The sequence below is a fragment of the Solea solea genome, chromosome 20 (genome assembly GCF_958295425.1).
Source record: "Solea solea chromosome 20, fSolSol10.1, whole genome shotgun sequence".
NCBI classification, from domain to species: Eukaryota; Metazoa; Chordata; class Actinopteri; order Pleuronectiformes; family Soleidae; genus Solea; species Solea solea.
In genome coordinates this window covers 4,840,953-4,857,329 of record NC_081153.1, presented here as the reverse complement: position 1 = coordinate 4,857,329, position 16,377 = coordinate 4,840,953, and the positions used below count along the sequence as shown (strand labels likewise).

Genomic DNA, 16,377 nt, shown 5'->3' with positions numbered 1-16,377 from the left:
AATTGCAAGTTCTACTCTGCGACCTGGAGGGGCGTTTACGGCACCTCCTACCGGTACAACACACTCAAGAACCACAGAAGTTTTTATTATTATTATTTGTCAAATGATTTCTTTGTTATGTGGAGCAAAAAAACACCGAAAATATTCACATTTCAGAAGCTAAATAAAATCATTAATTCTCCGCCTATCCTCTAGACCAGAGGTGTGAAACTGAAACTCAAGTTATAATGTATGTTATATTTAGTGATACATACATTTTGCATCATAAATACCTTGTTATTGTGAGCTATATATGGTTCCACGTCAACACAGACACTTTGTTTTTAATTATGTGAAATATTGCCCAATAGTTGCTTTTTGGTGATGATTATTAATGATTTCTTTGTTATGTGGAGCACATTTAAACCAGAAAAATATTCACATTTCAGAAGCTAAAATAAAATCATTAATTCGCCTCCTATCCTCTAGACCAGAGGTGTGAAACTGAAACTGAAACTCAAGTTATAATGTATGTTATATTTAGTGATACATACATTTTGCATCATAAATACCTTGTTATTGTGAGCTATATATGGTTCCACGTCAACACAGACACTTTGTTTTTAATTATGTGAAATATTGTCCAATAGTTGCTTTTTGGTGATGATTATTAATGATTTCTTTGTTATGTGGAGCACATTTAAACCAGAAAAATATTCACATTTAAGAAGCTGAAAAATCAGAACACTTGCTGTTTTAATTATACTCCTCTAGATCCTCTAGACCAGAGGTCTCAAACCCACGGCCTGTGGGCCACATGCAGCCCTTCAGTCAATTTCATGTGGCCCACTGATATCATGTGTTATTTTTAGAAATGCATATATTTGGCATCATAAATACAATGTTATTGTGAGCTACATATACAACACGGATACTTTTATTTTGGTATATACAGTAGAACTGTATTTCTGGTTTCCATTCAAGTACCAATGGAGGAAGCTCACATACCACAGTTTGAGAACCATGGCTCAAGCTCTATTGCTAGCAGGTCTCTCTCAGAAGCAACTTCACATTAACATAGATTCTTTTGCCATTGTTGTCAGATACTGCCTTGATACTGCCCCCCCCCACCCACCACCCCCCATACATACACACACACACACATATGAGATTACATTCCTCTTGGCAACATAAAGTTTCCTGGAGCACGTCGGGGCAGATCCCTGATTCTCCACATGACCTAAATATACCTCAGGGGAGTTGACGAGCTCTGGGTCTGTGTTTTTAGATTAACCTGTAACAATCTGTCAACGCTCTTTCTGAAATGTATTTGTAAACATGACAATAAGGATATAAAGAATATTATTTTACAAATCATATGGATAAATAATTGAACTGTGAAGGCCCAATGTGTAACATTTAGGAACGGTTTACTGGCAGAAACTGAATATACTTCTCAAGTGCTTGGAGAAGGTTGGAGTGAGCAGATGAATGCACTTTAAAATCACCACTAGATGTCACTAGATCTCACATACTGGACCCTTTGAAACTTGAAACTGCTGAAACTGACTCATGTCTCATCTCCCTCATCATGTCACATTATAAACACATAACCTTACTTCTCTTTGTGGGGTTCTGGCTCCTGATTGTGTTTCATGGTTCTGGTTAAGTTTCTTTACAGTGATCGCTGTCAAAATTTAGAGCTATTTAAGAGAGATTTTAACTAAATAAGTAAAGGGAACTTGACTTCTCCTCACTTACAAATCACAGTGACCCTACAAAAGGCCTTGCTGCAAACCTTTATTTATTTTACCCCTTATCTTATCAATGAAGCACCATTTATTTATTTATTTATTTTTTCCCTACATGAGACGTCCATGACTCCACCTTTAAAGCCAGAGCATTCGTCCTTCAGCTGACCCAGATAGGGCCTGAGAATAGACCAGACCCAACCACAACACCCTTACCCTTATGTATAACTTATCATGGTTTGATGAGCAAGTACAGTTGAAACCAGAAGTCTACATACACTATATAAAAAGACACATGCTTTTTTTCCCTCACTGTCTGACATGAAATCAGACAATCACTTTTCCTGTTTTAGGTCCGTTAGATTACCAAAATTATTTCTATTTGCTAAATGCCAAAATAATGAGAGAAAGAGAGATTTTTTTATTATTTTCTTCAAAGTCAGAAGTTTGCATACATTTCATTAGTATTTGGTACCAATGCCTTTAAACTCTATGACTTGGGTCAAACGTTGTGGATATCCTTCCACAAGCTTCTCACAATAGTTGGCAGGAATTTTGGCCCATTCCTCCTGACAGAACTGGTGTAACTGAGCCAAGTTTGTAGGCCGCCTTGCTCGCACATGCCTTTTCAGCTCTGCCCATACATTTTCAATAGGATTGAGATCAGGTCTTTGTGATAGCCACTGCAAAACATTGACTTTGTTATCCTTAAGCCACTTTGTAACCAGTTTGGCAGTATGCTTCGGGTCATTGTCCATTTGGAAGACCCATTTGCACTCAAGCTTTAACTTCCTGGCTGATGTCTTGAGATGTTGCTTCAGTATTTCCACATAATGTTCTTTCCTCATGATGCCATCTATTTTGTGAAGTGTACCAGTCCCTCCTGCAACAAAATAACCCCACAACATGATGCTGCCACCCCCATATTTCAGTTGGGATGGTGTTCTCAGGCTTGCAAGCTTCCAAATGTAACGATGGCCAAACAGTTTGATTTTAGTTTCGTCAGACCACAGGATGCGTCTCCAAAAATTAAGGTCTTTGTCCCTGTGTGCATTTGCAAACTGTAATCTGTCTTTTTTATGTTTCCTTTGGAGTAATGGCTTCTTCCTGGCAGAGTGGCCTTTCAGCCTATGTCGGTACAGTAGTCGTTTCACTGTGGATAATGACACACTCTTATCAGCTTCAGTCAGCATCTTCACAATGTCTTTTGCTTGTGTTCTTGGGTTGATATGCACATTTCGGACCAAAGCACGTTCATCTCTGGGACACAGAACCCGTGTCCTTCCTGAGCGGTATGATGGCTTGACATTCCCATGGTGATTATACTTGCTTATAATTGTTTGAACAGATGAACGTGGCACCTTCAGGCATCTGGAAATTGCACCCAAGGATAAACCAGACTTGTCCACAATTCTCTTCCTGATATCTTGGCTGATTTCTTTTGACTTTCCCATGATGTTACACAAAGAAGCAGTGTGTTTCAGGTGTGCCTTAAAATACATCCACAGGTGTGTCTCTAATTAACTCAAATGTTGTCAATAAACCTATCAGAAGCTTCAAAAGACATGATATCATCATCTGGGCTTTCCCAAATTGTTTAAAGGCATAATAATCTTAGTGTATGTAAACTTCTGACTTTGAACTAAGTAATGAAAAAAAAAATTCCTTCTCTCATTATTCTGGCATTTAGCAAATAGAAATAATTTTGGTAATCCTCACGGACCTAAAACAGGAAAAGAGATTGTCTGATTTTATGTCAGACAGTGAGAAAAAAAAAGCATATGTGTCTTTTTTATATAGTGTTTGTAAACTTCTGGTTTCAACTGTATAAGCAATGTCTCTCTTTTGACATAAAATCTGTGGTGTTGAACTACTTCACTCTAACGCTCGTTGCTCTTACAGAGTAATCCTATACCTGTTAGATGTTAGTCCCATTGAAAGAAACATCCCAGAAATCTGAGCTTTTAGAAAAACTCCCACTTTGTTTTTATTGATTTATTTAGCACAATGACAAAACTGCAAAAACCTGTTAACATTATTACCTGGTAGTTAAACTGTTCTGTCACATGAAGCCCATCTTACTAACATGAAGGAATGAGCAGCGGCTGGTGAAGCTCATGTCATGAGTGAAGCCTTTCACCTCAACTGCAACTGTTGTTGTTGTTCTTCTTCTTCTTCCTGGTCTAAAGCTCTCTCTTCGTCAAACTGCTTCTCACATCACGTCACAGTTGTGTATCTTGGTCACTGTACTGTTTTGTTCACCTTTCACCCCAATATGGGTTAAGTTATTCTGAGACTTCTGTGATTCCTGTGCCCAACACTTGGATTTCCATCCCCTACCACCCCACCCAACCCCTCAATACCCAACCCATCCCAGGATCTTCTTAGTTCTTCTTGGCCTTTGGTGAATCGTATTTCCTTTTGCTGGAGTACCAGAGGAGCAGAGGAATGCCGATGGAGGGAAGAGTCATCACGCCAAAAGCAGCCCAGTCCAGCTGTGGAAGGGGAAACGAGGTGACATGAGTTTTCAAGAAAAAATACAAAATAAAAGACAAATTCAATTCTGCTGGCACTTCAAAATAAATCTACGTCTATCGTAAAGTTTCAAGTCCTTCATAAGCAAATACAAAAATCACTCAAGACCAGATGCAAGAGGAGCTGGACACCAGGACTACACTAAACCTTGAAAAATCATTTTGCTGCATAATTCAGGTCACAGCTATTGCACATTAAAGAATAAAAGGAGTAAATAATAATGGTCCATTCACACCAAATGTGTGAAATGGTGAGAGTGAAAGTCACACCAGGCTGTGCAAATGGCATGAATACCACAACATCCTCCTTTGTTGAAATACTTGAACAAAAACAGGCAATCAGCATCAAGATCTCAATGTATAAAAAACAGAGGACAGCTTCCATATGTCTGAACCCGAGTGAGCCAGACCAGGGAAAGAGGAAGAGGTCTTAGCAAGTGAGCAAGAACGTTGTACTGCTGTACTAAAGGTGTGAAAATATGTGTTCCACTTGATTGGAAAATCCAGCATTCACCCCAGGCAACTAATCACAGGTGGTGTTTACGCAAAGCACTTGCACGATTAACATAAGTAAAACACGACTGATCTAGCGTCCACAGTTGCACAAGCAATGCGTTGCGAAATATCGCTTTGCATTCTGTGTAAAACGATTCATAAAAAGTAGAAGGGGGCACATGCAACACTTACATAATGGGGAGAGAAGCGGCGGTCAAACTCCCTCTGAGCCAGGATGCCTCCCTGTCCTGGGGCACTGGTGAAGCCAACCTGAATGATGGACAAAAAAATAAATAAAAAATCAGCTTCCTCCATATTCACACGTGAACTTCTGTGATTCATGAAGACAATGAACTGCTTTTACCACAACTTGTCCTCCCTCCTGGGCCAGGTAGCTGACAGATGCAGAGGTGAAATTGAAGTACCCAGCTTTGAGTGGGCGCAGCACCACTGTGTGAGAGACATTGCTGGCTCTGAAGGTTCCACAGTTAAAGTCAATACCATGGAAATGATCAGTCAGTTCAAAACAAAAAGCTATAATCATGCTGCCACTTTTATGTGTTTCAGCTGTTTCGGTCAGAAATTTAACAGCCCAAATTGTGGTGGTGTAATAAATTCAACTGTATGTCTTAAAGGGTATGTTGAAAGTGGATTCATTCAGTCCCAGATTGAAGTCAGTGTGAGTAACCTGAGCTGGGAAATAAGACATGTAGCACAAATACCACTGAATGACTGGGAGGACCAATATAAAGACATTTAAATGTAAGGATACGGTGCGATCCTGTCCCATTTGACGTTCAACATTCCTGAAACAATTCCAAAGTCTTCTGGGGGGAAGGAATCGTCTGAAAGCTCCACCTCCAGAGCAGCACTGTAAAGACAGAAACAAATGGCAAAACGGTAAATGGAAAGACAACAAATAAGACTCACAAATCATACTCTCACCCCCCATCAGAGCTGTCAGTGGAAAAGACAGCCACCCTGAGCCACAGCCAAGGACAATAAGACACTCCAATAACCGTCCAGTTTATGGTATACTGAGCATTTTGATTTCGAGCAGCGTAATTCAAACACAACAGACAAACACGTGTTTTTGATTAAATGTTTTAGTGATGCAAGTCATAGAAAATTGACAACTTTATTATAGATAAAAAACTGAATTTCAGTCCAGTGCAGTTCTTACCTGGAGCCCACATTGTAGATGTTGTACTGCAGGGTGAGATCACGGCCCTCCACGGCGTAGCGGTTCAGCAGGGACTTGGAGGCCAGCAGACGGGCCCCTTCCTCTCCTGAACCCAGGGTGAACAGAGCCACAACCGCAAGCAACAGCAGCATCTTCATCTTCTGGAAAGAGAACAGGCTCCAGTGATTACACACAATTATAGGTTTCTAACTGAGAGACCTGACCCAGAAGTATCTCTGTGCCCGCCATAATAAGAGACCCCAACAGCAACACATGAAGAATGAGATCCACATGTTTTGACTGAGGACTTTTGAGGGTAATTATTATTATTATTATTTTTTGATTTCACCTACAGTGATTGTGTTGTTTGGATCATGTTTAAATAGATTCACGGGACAAAGTGTATATGATGCTCTTTCTGTAATTAATCGTATAATTTTTCCATCATATGATAACTTTGTCTCTTATTGTAAAAGTATTTAGACTTTCTGGCTCATGCTTATGAATTCTCCTTCTCATATTTTCTTGACCTTATCACATTTTTGTCAAAGTCACTGATACAGAAACATGGACGGGAAAGAACTTGAGAAGATGTTTGTTTCTTTTTCTTAAAGATTCCTCATTCAGCCACAGTGAAGTGGATGAATGGATGGATGATGAGGTTAAAGATAGATGAGGTCAAAGATCAAATAGGATTTGGACACCTCATTCAATGCAATCATAGTATGATTGCATCTAAGCAAACTTAGATACTTTTCTATTACAGAACAGAATAGAAGAAACTATGTGTGAAACTAAGTACGTGTCCAAATAACTTTGATAATTAAGTGATGAATCGGCTAACAGTAGTGGAACATGTCAAAGCTACATGCTCAGGCTAACAGCCGGCTATAAACGGGTTTAGATTAAAACCCTTTAATCTGAACTGCGTCTATAAACATCAGCACTTAATTCCATGAAGTGCAAAAACATTAATGAGAGAATGAATCGTAAACATTTACATTTTTAGCTCCGTGGGAAAAAATAATTACCGTTAACGTTCTGACGCTTACGTGGACCAGACGAGCTACATACAAGTTACCATTCAGCCACACAAGGACAATAAATGAGACTTTTTGTGTGTGTTTGTGAAGCTACAGTCAGTTAAGCTGAGCTGCCTGCTCATATAATGTCAAATAAACACGTCAGAGCAGAGTTTATAGTTAAAATAAGTAAGAGATAGCTTCTTACCGTGTACTACACCTCCAAACACAGCGACTGAAAGAGCTTGGATGACGCATGCGTACAGTCTTCAGGCTACTTGCATGACGTGTACCGGAGAGGCCTGACGGAAGACTCAGGGCAGCACAGCGCCCCCTAGTGTCCGGGAGGTGCCGTAGTCCTGAACGTTATGTGACGTGATCTTCAAGTTTCTCTGTTTTTTTCTGCTCCTACAATAATTACTCTATCCACTAGAGGTCGCAGTAAAACACAGGACAAGTGTTGGTCGTAATCAGGCTTGTTTTTTAATTTAAAAAAAAAAGCTTTAAATGTCCTACTATGAACCGATTTTTATATTTCCCCCATCAAACAAAGTAAACGCTGTTGTTATTTTTAAGATATTTTTTATTTGTTTGAAGGATAATATGCATAATTAGACCTTTTACAGGCATGTTTCACACACACACACACACACACACACACACACACACTCTCTATAAGTGAGGTCACGAGTTTGTCTGCAGTGGTCAGAATTGGCCACTAGGTGAAGACAAAGTGACAAATATTAAATTACACACGCACTTGTGTATGAACTCCTTGAATTGGTGAATACTTTACATAAATTACAGTTTAACACTATGGTTACTGTGATGCTGGTGAGGAAGGCAAGTAAATAATGAACTTACGAGGAATTTGCTTTCATAAAGACAACACAATATAAAAAGAGTGAATTTCCTGATGTTCAGGAGGATCCTCAATCATGAATAACAGTCAATTAAAGAATAAAAAAACAAGAAAAGCAGGATACTAGAGCTACATGTGGTTCTTCAGCCTCTCTGAAGTGGCTTCCTGTAGCTTTGAAAGAAAAAAAATGTCTTTCAAATAAACACCTCTTATTGAGAGATCAAGGCGATAAATGAAAGTGTTTAATACTTTGTCAACTAAAAATGTGTCATATTCTATGTCTGTGTCAAATGTGATATTTAAAAAACTTAACCGACCTGTTTGAAATATGGAAAGCCATAAATAAATAAATGCATTTGTGATGCAAAATCTGTAAGAGTCTGTACATAAAAACAAAAACCAAAAAACAGACAGAAATAATTAAGTATAGCTTTATTATAAGTGGAGGGCCGCAAGTTTGAGACCTCTTAAGCAAAATAATTCTTCAACTGTGTCACAAATAAACAGCCTAAAACATGACTCAGCTGATTTTCACAGTCTGTACATAGTGACACATGTGATTTATCTGTGATATCCCATCCAGTGATTTTGACCAGTGTCAGGGGAGCCCCCTTTTTCCACTTAGGCCCCTGCCCCCTGAGATGTCTGTGAACACCACTGCTGTGGTACAGCAGCAGCAGCAGCAGAGGTGGTGGAGGTGTTGGGCGTCACTGCAGGTGGAGGTGGAGGTGGATATATAAAGGTGTGCAGGAACAGGCCGGTGCTTCATCACATCAGCTGTTCTCCTGTCACAGTCAGGTGCTGCAGTCATGCTCCGTGCTGCCAGTGGACTCCAGCTCGTCACCTCCCCGCTCCTGCGGCTCCTGCGCCTCCAGCTGCTGCTGCTGCTGCTGATGATGATGATGGTGAGCAGGAGCAGCTCAGCTGTTCACAACGACGCCACAGAGTCCGTGAACCCGGAGCAGCAGCGGATCAGCGCGGAAGAGACCGACACTGAAGACACGAACCAGGCGAGGAGCGGAGGGAGGAGGAACAGTGATGCTCATGTGCGCCCTGGTGAGTCCTAACATCCAACATCAGGCATCAGACACAATTCAACGAGTTTGTCTAAATGTCTCTCTTTGATATTTTCATCCAGAATAATATCAAAGTGACATTTGTATGAAGGTTGTGACAAAGTAAGTCCGGGAACATTCTGGGAACCTTTGTAGAACGTTCTGGGAACCTTTATAGAACGTTCTCTAAAGGTTGTGACAAAGCAACGTTAGGGGAACGTTCTGGGGGCCTATTAGAGAACGTTCCCTTAAGGTTGTATGAAGGTTGTGACAAAATAACGTTCTGACAGAGGCTGGGAACCTTCCCAAATGTGGGAACCAAATGTGCAACCAAAAATGAACGTTAGGGGAACATTAGGAAAACTTTCCATATCAACCACAGGAGAACATTTCAAGGAACTTTTCCGCAACCAAAAGGTTACGTTCCCAGTACGTTCTGGGAACCAAACATTGTTAGCTGGGATATATGTTTACAGGTTTAGTACAGAGCTGAACAATTAAAATTACATATCAAAGGTCAAAGATCAAAAAGGACGTGGACACCTCAGTCACTGCTGTCATAGTAACAGTCATCTATGTGTTATTCATCAATATTACTCACATGATAAATATCTTATAGGCCAACAAGATATGAACATGTTTGCATAAGTAATGACGGCATAATAATAGTTCTAATGCTTAAAGGGAAAAGTGTCTCATATTCAGCCCATAAAGGATGATATTCACTGTGAAACATTTAGTGTCCAATAGAACAAGTCAAATGATATCAAATAAACGCAGGGGCATTTTTCCATGGTTTCATGGCTTAGACAACAGAGAACAACATCCGTAAACAACTACACATAACAGCATAAAAACTAAAACACAACACTGAAAATAAACCCAATATGACAAGTGATGAAAAGTGAGAATAGAAGAATAAAAGAGAGCCTCAGACGATTGTTTTGTTCTCTAATGACGGATTATTTACTTTTAATGTATATTTTGTTAATTTTACAAGTAGAAAACAAGGAACACTCATCGATAAATAGAAGTCGAGGGCACATACAGAGAAATAAAGACATCCATACATCTCGACATAACTGATGTTACAGCAGTCAACGTACAACAGCTTATCAAGGAACAACCAACTCATTCCAGCCATCTACTTCAATATTGTCATTTTCCAGAACATTACAGAACATACTCCAAATGTTCCAATTGTATCTGTTTTCCAAACACATGTTTTGCATCGTTTAGCTTCCAAAAAAAAACAAATACTGAGTGAAGCTCTTACATTTTTAGAGGTAGCAAACTTTTCTGGATAAATACAGTAAGCATATAAGCATAGTTTTGGGTTAAAGGGCCACATCTTTACCAATTATTTGACTAATTATATCCAACACTTTCTCCCTTTTTGCAGTGTCAGTGATGTTTGGGTTTAGATAACTATTGAAGTTGAACACTAATTCCCTTCCCATGTCCCAGGTGCAGACCAGAGCCAGGTGGGCTGCAGGGAGCTGAGGTCCACCAAGTACATCTCTGACGGTCAGTGCACCAGTGTGAACCCCATCAAAGAGCTGGTGTGTGCCGGGGAGTGTCTGCCCGCTCACCTGCTGCCCAACTGGATCGGGAGCGGCGGCTACACGGGCAGGTACTGGAGCCGCCGCGACACGCAGGAGTGGCGCTGCATCATCGACAGAACCAGGACCCAGCGGATCCAGCTGCAGTGCCAGGACGGAAGCTCCAGGACGTACAAGATCACGGTGGTGACCTCCTGCAAGTGCAAGCGCTACTCCAGGCAGCAGAACGACTCGGGGCACAAGGACACTTCTGTCCTCGGCGGGAAACAGAGGAAACTTCTGAGGAAGGCTGGACACCACGAAGACAAAGCAGGGAAACAACAGACGTCTGACGTCTGACGTCTGCTTCACCGTGAAGTCCGCTGGTGAATTGCTGCAAAAACAAATTAAACAAACCACAACGTTACAGAGCCAGACATTAAAGTGAATAGTGTAGATTTAGATCTGTATCTGTAGCTTAAAGAGCAGCTAAGTTAGAGGAAATGTAAAGATAGATATTAATGTCATGTCCGACCTGGACTGAGGAAGTTTCTTAAAAAGAGTGAAGGCAGAAATTAAAAGCTTTATTTGCATTTTTCACATCACATTTTATACATTACACATTTCTTATTACTTATGGTTACATGTATCACATATATACAGCTATATATACACAGTTTGTTTGTTCAGTTGTATTTGAACATTATCAAATAAATAACAATGCAAAGCTTCAGAGAAACGTTCAAAACACCAGAAGATAAACTACAATACATTTAACATCATTATCTGTAGAACAGTGTAATGTTCTTATAGTTTGAGTGGAGCGGGCCGCAAGTTTGAGACCTCTGCAGTAAACCAAAATATCTTTGGTTTGTAGACAAAAAACACAAAATATTTACGTTTGAGGGTTTTTGAGGTTTGGGAACTGACTCAGCTTCACCTACAGCTGTCGGTCGTTGCATGTTATTACTGTTAATCCCTCATATAATCTTCATTTACGTGTGGATTTTTACATTTTTGCACTTCCTGTGTTTACACAAAGCCAGACGAGCCACATCCTGACTGAACATGTCGATTTAAATTTTAATTAGTCACGAGGGACATTTTGTAAAAGGGACACGAAGTGGGCTCTTATCTGATCTGTTAGTGGCCAACTTTATCTCCCAAAACGGACTGTAGTTAATCAACGCTGTTCGTCACGTCACTGTCAGCTGACATATTTGACATATTTAGCATAAATTCCTTCTGAACATAATTCGCTCTAACGACACGACTTGTATAAATCATTTCTATTTGTTGACTGTTGTTGTATATACTGTAATGCTCTCGTTTTTATGCTCTACCTCATTTAAACCATTCACTTTTGTACACGCTTAGTCTGAAACTGCTTTAGCAACAACAGTGGAACCAAACACACACAAACACAAAAGTACACAAAAGACAAAAGTATTGGGACACGTGACCCTGACACCAACAGAGACTGGAATGACATATATTCAAATACATGTACAGTACTTTAATATGGAGTGTGTGCCCCTCTTTGCAGACTTGGAAGGTTTTAAAGTGTTTCTATGGGAATTTGTGTTCATTCATTCTGTCGAGCATTGATGAGGTCAGACACTGATGTTGGACGAGAAGGACTAGCCCCTTTTCCACCAACATTTCCAGAAAGTCATTTACCCGGGGAAAAGAATTCCCAGTAATCTGTGCAGTTCACGTTTACACTGCACCTCAAAGTTCCAGAAAAGGTTTCTCCTTCTTTTAAAAGGTTGTTTTTAAACACACAGCCCCGCCCCCTCCAGAGTTCCCAGTTATCTGAAATGTCCTTAGTCACAAGTAGGTACTTCTTTTTTTCCCTCTTGATTATTTTGATAATCCTGAGTTTGGGTAATCCCTGTCCCAGTTCATCTCAAAGGTGCGCGATGGTCAGTTTGAGGTCAGGGCTCCAGGTGTGCACCAGTCAAGTTCTTCCACACCAAACTTAAAGTCAAACCATGTCTTTAAAGTCGTTGCTTTGTGCACTGGGATGTCACAGTCATGTAGGAATAGACAAGGAGCTTCCTTAAAGATTAATTGGAGATAAGGGACCTAAAAAGCCAGCGAAACATCCGGTGTGTCCAAATACTTTTGTCCATGTTGTGTAAAGAAAGGCCAGGACGGCTGTAAAGTTTGGTGTACATACTGTAGCAGTTAGTTTTGTCGAAAACATATTTGTCATATAAGCAACATAATGTTAGCAGGATGTTTTTTATAAATGTGAAGTTAGATGAACAGCGTATGTTGTCGTGCTTAGATCACCTACTGTATCGTCTAGGTGGGTAAGGTTTTTATGGGTATTTTTGTATTTTTCTTTTGTAATTTATTTTTGTACCAGAACAGTTAAAAAGTGTGTTTGTATATTTTTTGGTATGAAATAAAAATAGTTGATGAAAACACGGGTTTACGGGTGTATGTTGGTTTTTTTTTTTCACTGTTTCACTGACAACAGACGTCAGTGATGAAACTCTTTTTCAACCGACGCCAGACTTTGTTTTATTGTGAAGGCGACACCTTTACCTCCAGGCTCCAGGGGGCTCCTTAATCTTCTTCTTCTTCCAGTTGTGGCAACATGAAGACGTTATATTGTTTCGTGTGTGCGTTCATGTCTGTGGGCCAAGAAGAAGAAGAAGAATGATGATCCGCAGTGGTTGGAAACAGGATGTTTCAAATGATTCATGGCCAAGAAAAGACAATGAATCTGTTTAACTAATTAGCAGTTTTTCAGAATGTTATTGAGTGCATACAAATTAAATGCCATGAGTAGGTTACATTAATAAATAATCTTTACAATAGAGAAACAAGGAAAAGGTTCTGTCTGAAACCCTTGTAGGAAACTGACAACCCACTGTGGTGAGGAGGAGATAATAATGGAGAGTGAGCAGGTCATCAAGCACATTGAAACTAATCAGGGCGTGGCCTGCAATCACTGAAACTGATGGAACACAGGAAACACCAGCATGGACCATAGCCATATACGTATATACAGTGTTAAACAAATGTATTAGACCACGTTTTAGACATAAACCTACCAATTGTATTGTTATTTATTTGGCAAATAACAAAACTTAATTCACATTTGTATATCCAAATTTGAGCCGGGTCACTGGGCTTCTTCTCTGAGAAGTCAGAAATGAATAAAGCATAACGTTCAACCACTAAAACAAATGTTAATGTTCCGGAATGCAAGTGAATAACTATAATTTGACACCTTAATCAAGAAATAATAATAATAATGTGCTTTACTTTTTTTTCTGTTTGTTTTGTGGTGTGTATATCAAGACTAGAAAAGTGCTATATAAAGACAAACCATTCACCATTTAATACATTTTGTTAAGCACTAAATTACTTTGAATAAATACAAACCCCTTTAATTAGACACACATTCCTGCCAAAAGTGTTTAAAACAAGTGTTTAAAACTGCCTCGTGTTCACATGCATTACATAAACACATGTCTGTATTTAGTAGCGTAATTATGGATCAGAATCATTCTCAATTATCCAGTTTAAATCTGAACGTCACGCTCGTCTCTGTCATCTTATACTAAAGAATTTACTCTGGTTTTTCAATCTCTGTTCCTGACAGAATGTTGACGGACATTTCATTTATTTCCATTTTCTCCTCTAATTTCTTCCTCCTCATTTATAATCTGCTTCCCTCTTGCTCAACATTATTGTGTTTTTTTTGGTACCAGAGGTGAGACTGAGGTGAGCTTATTTTTTTGGGGAAAACGAAGCATCTGCTTTAGTCTACAATTACACGGCTGTCTCTTAAGCGCAGGCTGACAATAGTTTCAAACACCACATCCTGCCGAACCCCTTGTATCTGTATGAATAGCAGCGTTAATGCACTTGATGCGCTGATGTTGCTTGGTGTAACAGCTCAGGTCGAAATCCAGACCGAGATCAAACAGCAAGTGATCATGAGATAAAGTTGTGCTACTGCTGTTTTTTTTTAACGTCCACTTGATAAAGAGTCTCCACCTCAAGTGTTAATCCTCCTCTTCCCTATATTATGAATAGCAGTCGGAGCTTCTTTTTTTTTTACCGTTCTTTACATCAAAGACGGCGTGGAAGCCACATCAAAAGCACTCGAGATTCATCTTCTGCAAACATGCACAAGTAAAAGCAGCAAAGGAAAAAAAAGGGGAACCATACAAAGGTGTATTTTGTCAAGTGTCCCGAGGCCTGAGGTTGTGAAAGGTGCTGCAGCAGGATGTCTGTGTGCATGTGTGTTCTGCACTCAATAGCCCTCCAATCAGTCAAAGAGAGTTTAATCTCCAGTGCTGCAGACACACCTGTTCCTCATTCAGGCAGGATGTTAGTGAACGACGACACAAAGACTTCATACCCGCTCCAAATATAATGCTGCTACAATAGTTCAAGCAGCACAGAGACATGAAAACACAACACGAGAACAAACGGCAGCGATTCAAGCCGTCGTGTTGACAGTGTACTGTTTTTCTACTTCAAACACACACACTTTTGTATGAACTTTACGTGAATGTTTAAGGTTTGGTGACATATAGGCAATATGGGCTTTTATTGTTCAGTGATTCCAGTGTGAGGGGTGACATGTTGCTGGAGTATCACAGTGAAAGTCATTAGTCCATCCACTTTCTACCGCTTTATACTCCAACTGAGGCTGTGCCAATCTCAGCTGATGCACAGATCACCAGTCCATCTTCTTGTGGCAAGAAGACCCGGCAAGAGTGCTAGAATAAAGGTCCAGTGTGAATTATTTCAAAGACTTTATTGGCACATATTGAAGAAGTATGTTTGTTTAAGTGGTAAGTGTATAATCACAGTTTGGTTTTAGTATCCTGAGAAAAAGCCTTGTATAAGTACTGTAGTCAAGGGTCTTGCTCTACAGTGGACACCATCTTACCATCCATGGACATTTTCTGCCATTAGGAACAAATATGAATGTTTTTTTAAAAGGAACTCTTAAGGGTTAATGGACAAACCAGCCAGAGTTCATGCTTTGCTTATTATTACACAAGTGACGAAGAATGACTCCACCCACATGATGCCAATGCATAAACAATGAAAAAAGTGGTTGTTCTCAGATACACTTGAAATCTGCAGTCTCACAATTAGACGTCACTAATTCTACTACTACTTACCATTAATATCATAGGTTGCTGGGATGCGGGGCATAACTTTTTGGGTACATTCACATCTAAATCTTCAATTAACTCAGTGTTTCTCAAACCTGCTCCTCAGGGACTCACTGCCCTGCATTGTTTTAGATGTTTCACCTGCTCCAACACACCTGATTCAAATCGATGCTTCATCAGGTGTGTTGGAGCAGGTGAAAGGACCAGGATTGAGAAACGCTGAATTAACCTAACCCCTAACATAATATTTCTGAGTAGACACTGACATTTGTAAACCAGTCCCTCGCCAACACCAAAGTCTATCAAAATCATCTTGTAGGTACACGGGAACGTTTCCTGTCTAACTGGGAGATAAAAGCAGTGAACATATGCTACACCTGACAACATCTGAACTATCCCTTTAGTTGCTCATTGAAAACTGACTTATGAAAAATGAATTTGCAAATAAAAAATTGATAAATTGACTTTGAGTTAAGATCATTTTTGTCTAGTGCTGACAAATTCAACAAAAGCCACATTGAAGAACTTTATTTTGAAAGATTACAGTTGAATTTTTCCCTTTTTTTTATTCATAAGAGCAAATAAAGGTGAAGAAACTCAGCAGTGACTGTAACCCTGAGATGGCCCATTACGGTAGACATTAAGGATACAGGGTTTCCTATCCACGAGGCCATGTTATTGTAACCCACACACACACACACACAGGCCCTGCAGACAGGAGAACACAAAAGCTGTGCTGTTTATTCCTCATCAGGTGTTGGGTGTCAATACAGCATGCTCAAGGAGCATTTGATAGCCT

The 16,377-nt window shown here is 39.8% G+C and overlaps 2 protein-coding genes across 3 annotated transcripts; one reads left to right on the top strand and one right to left on the bottom strand.

Annotated features, from left to right (window-relative positions):
• Positions 1-3,687: 3,687 nt before the first annotated feature.
• Positions 3,688-7,261, bottom strand: ssr2 (signal sequence receptor, beta). Of its 2 annotated transcripts, none has more exons than XM_058619187.1 (6): positions 7,173-7,261; positions 5,943-6,103; positions 5,532-5,630; positions 5,124-5,232; positions 4,952-5,029; positions 3,688-4,225 (listed from the first exon to the last, which is right to left on the bottom strand). In XM_058619187.1, the coding sequence occupies exons 2-6, from the start codon at positions 6,098-6,100 to the stop codon at positions 4,115-4,117; spliced, it is 555 nt and encodes a 184-aa protein (XP_058475170.1). In that variant the 5' UTR covers positions 6,101-6,103; positions 7,173-7,261; the 3' UTR covers positions 3,688-4,114. The 2 variants fall into 2 exon arrangements, with proteins under 2 accessions (XP_058475170.1, XP_058475171.1); XM_058619188.1 differs by lacking the exon at positions 7,173-7,261 and adding an exon at positions 6,974-6,995.
• A 1,374-nt stretch (positions 7,262-8,635) lies between these two features.
• sostdc1b (sclerostin domain containing 1b) lies at positions 8,636-12,861 on the top strand. Its single transcript, XM_058619924.1, has 2 exons — positions 8,636-8,882; positions 10,349-12,861. The coding sequence occupies exons 1-2, from the start codon at positions 8,636-8,638 to the stop codon at positions 10,780-10,782; spliced, it is 681 nt and encodes a 226-aa protein (XP_058475907.1). The 3' UTR covers positions 10,783-12,861.
• Positions 12,862-16,377: the final 3,516 nt, after the last annotated feature.

Bases quoted from the DNA above. Each gene is read 5' to 3' on its own strand.
- ssr2 (XM_058619187.1), bottom strand. From the start codon at position 6,100: ATGAAGATGCTGCTGTTGCTTGCGGTTGTGGCTCTGTTCACCCTGGGT. The intron at 5,233-5,531 runs GTATCCTTACAT...TGGAACCTTCAG, and splicing joins AAATGGGACAGGATCGCACC to AGCCAGCAATGTCTCTCACA. The intron at 5,030-5,123 runs GTAAAAGCAGTT...TCCATCATTCAG, and splicing joins AGGAGGGAGGACAAGTTGTG to GTTGGCTTCACCAGTGCCCC.
- sostdc1b (XM_058619924.1), top strand. From the start codon at position 8,636: ATGCTCCGTGCTGCCAGTGGACTCCAGCTCGTCACCTCCCCGCTCCTG. The intron at 8,883-10,348 runs GTGAGTCCTAAC...CCCATGTCCCAG, and splicing joins TGATGCTCATGTGCGCCCTG to GTGCAGACCAGAGCCAGGTG.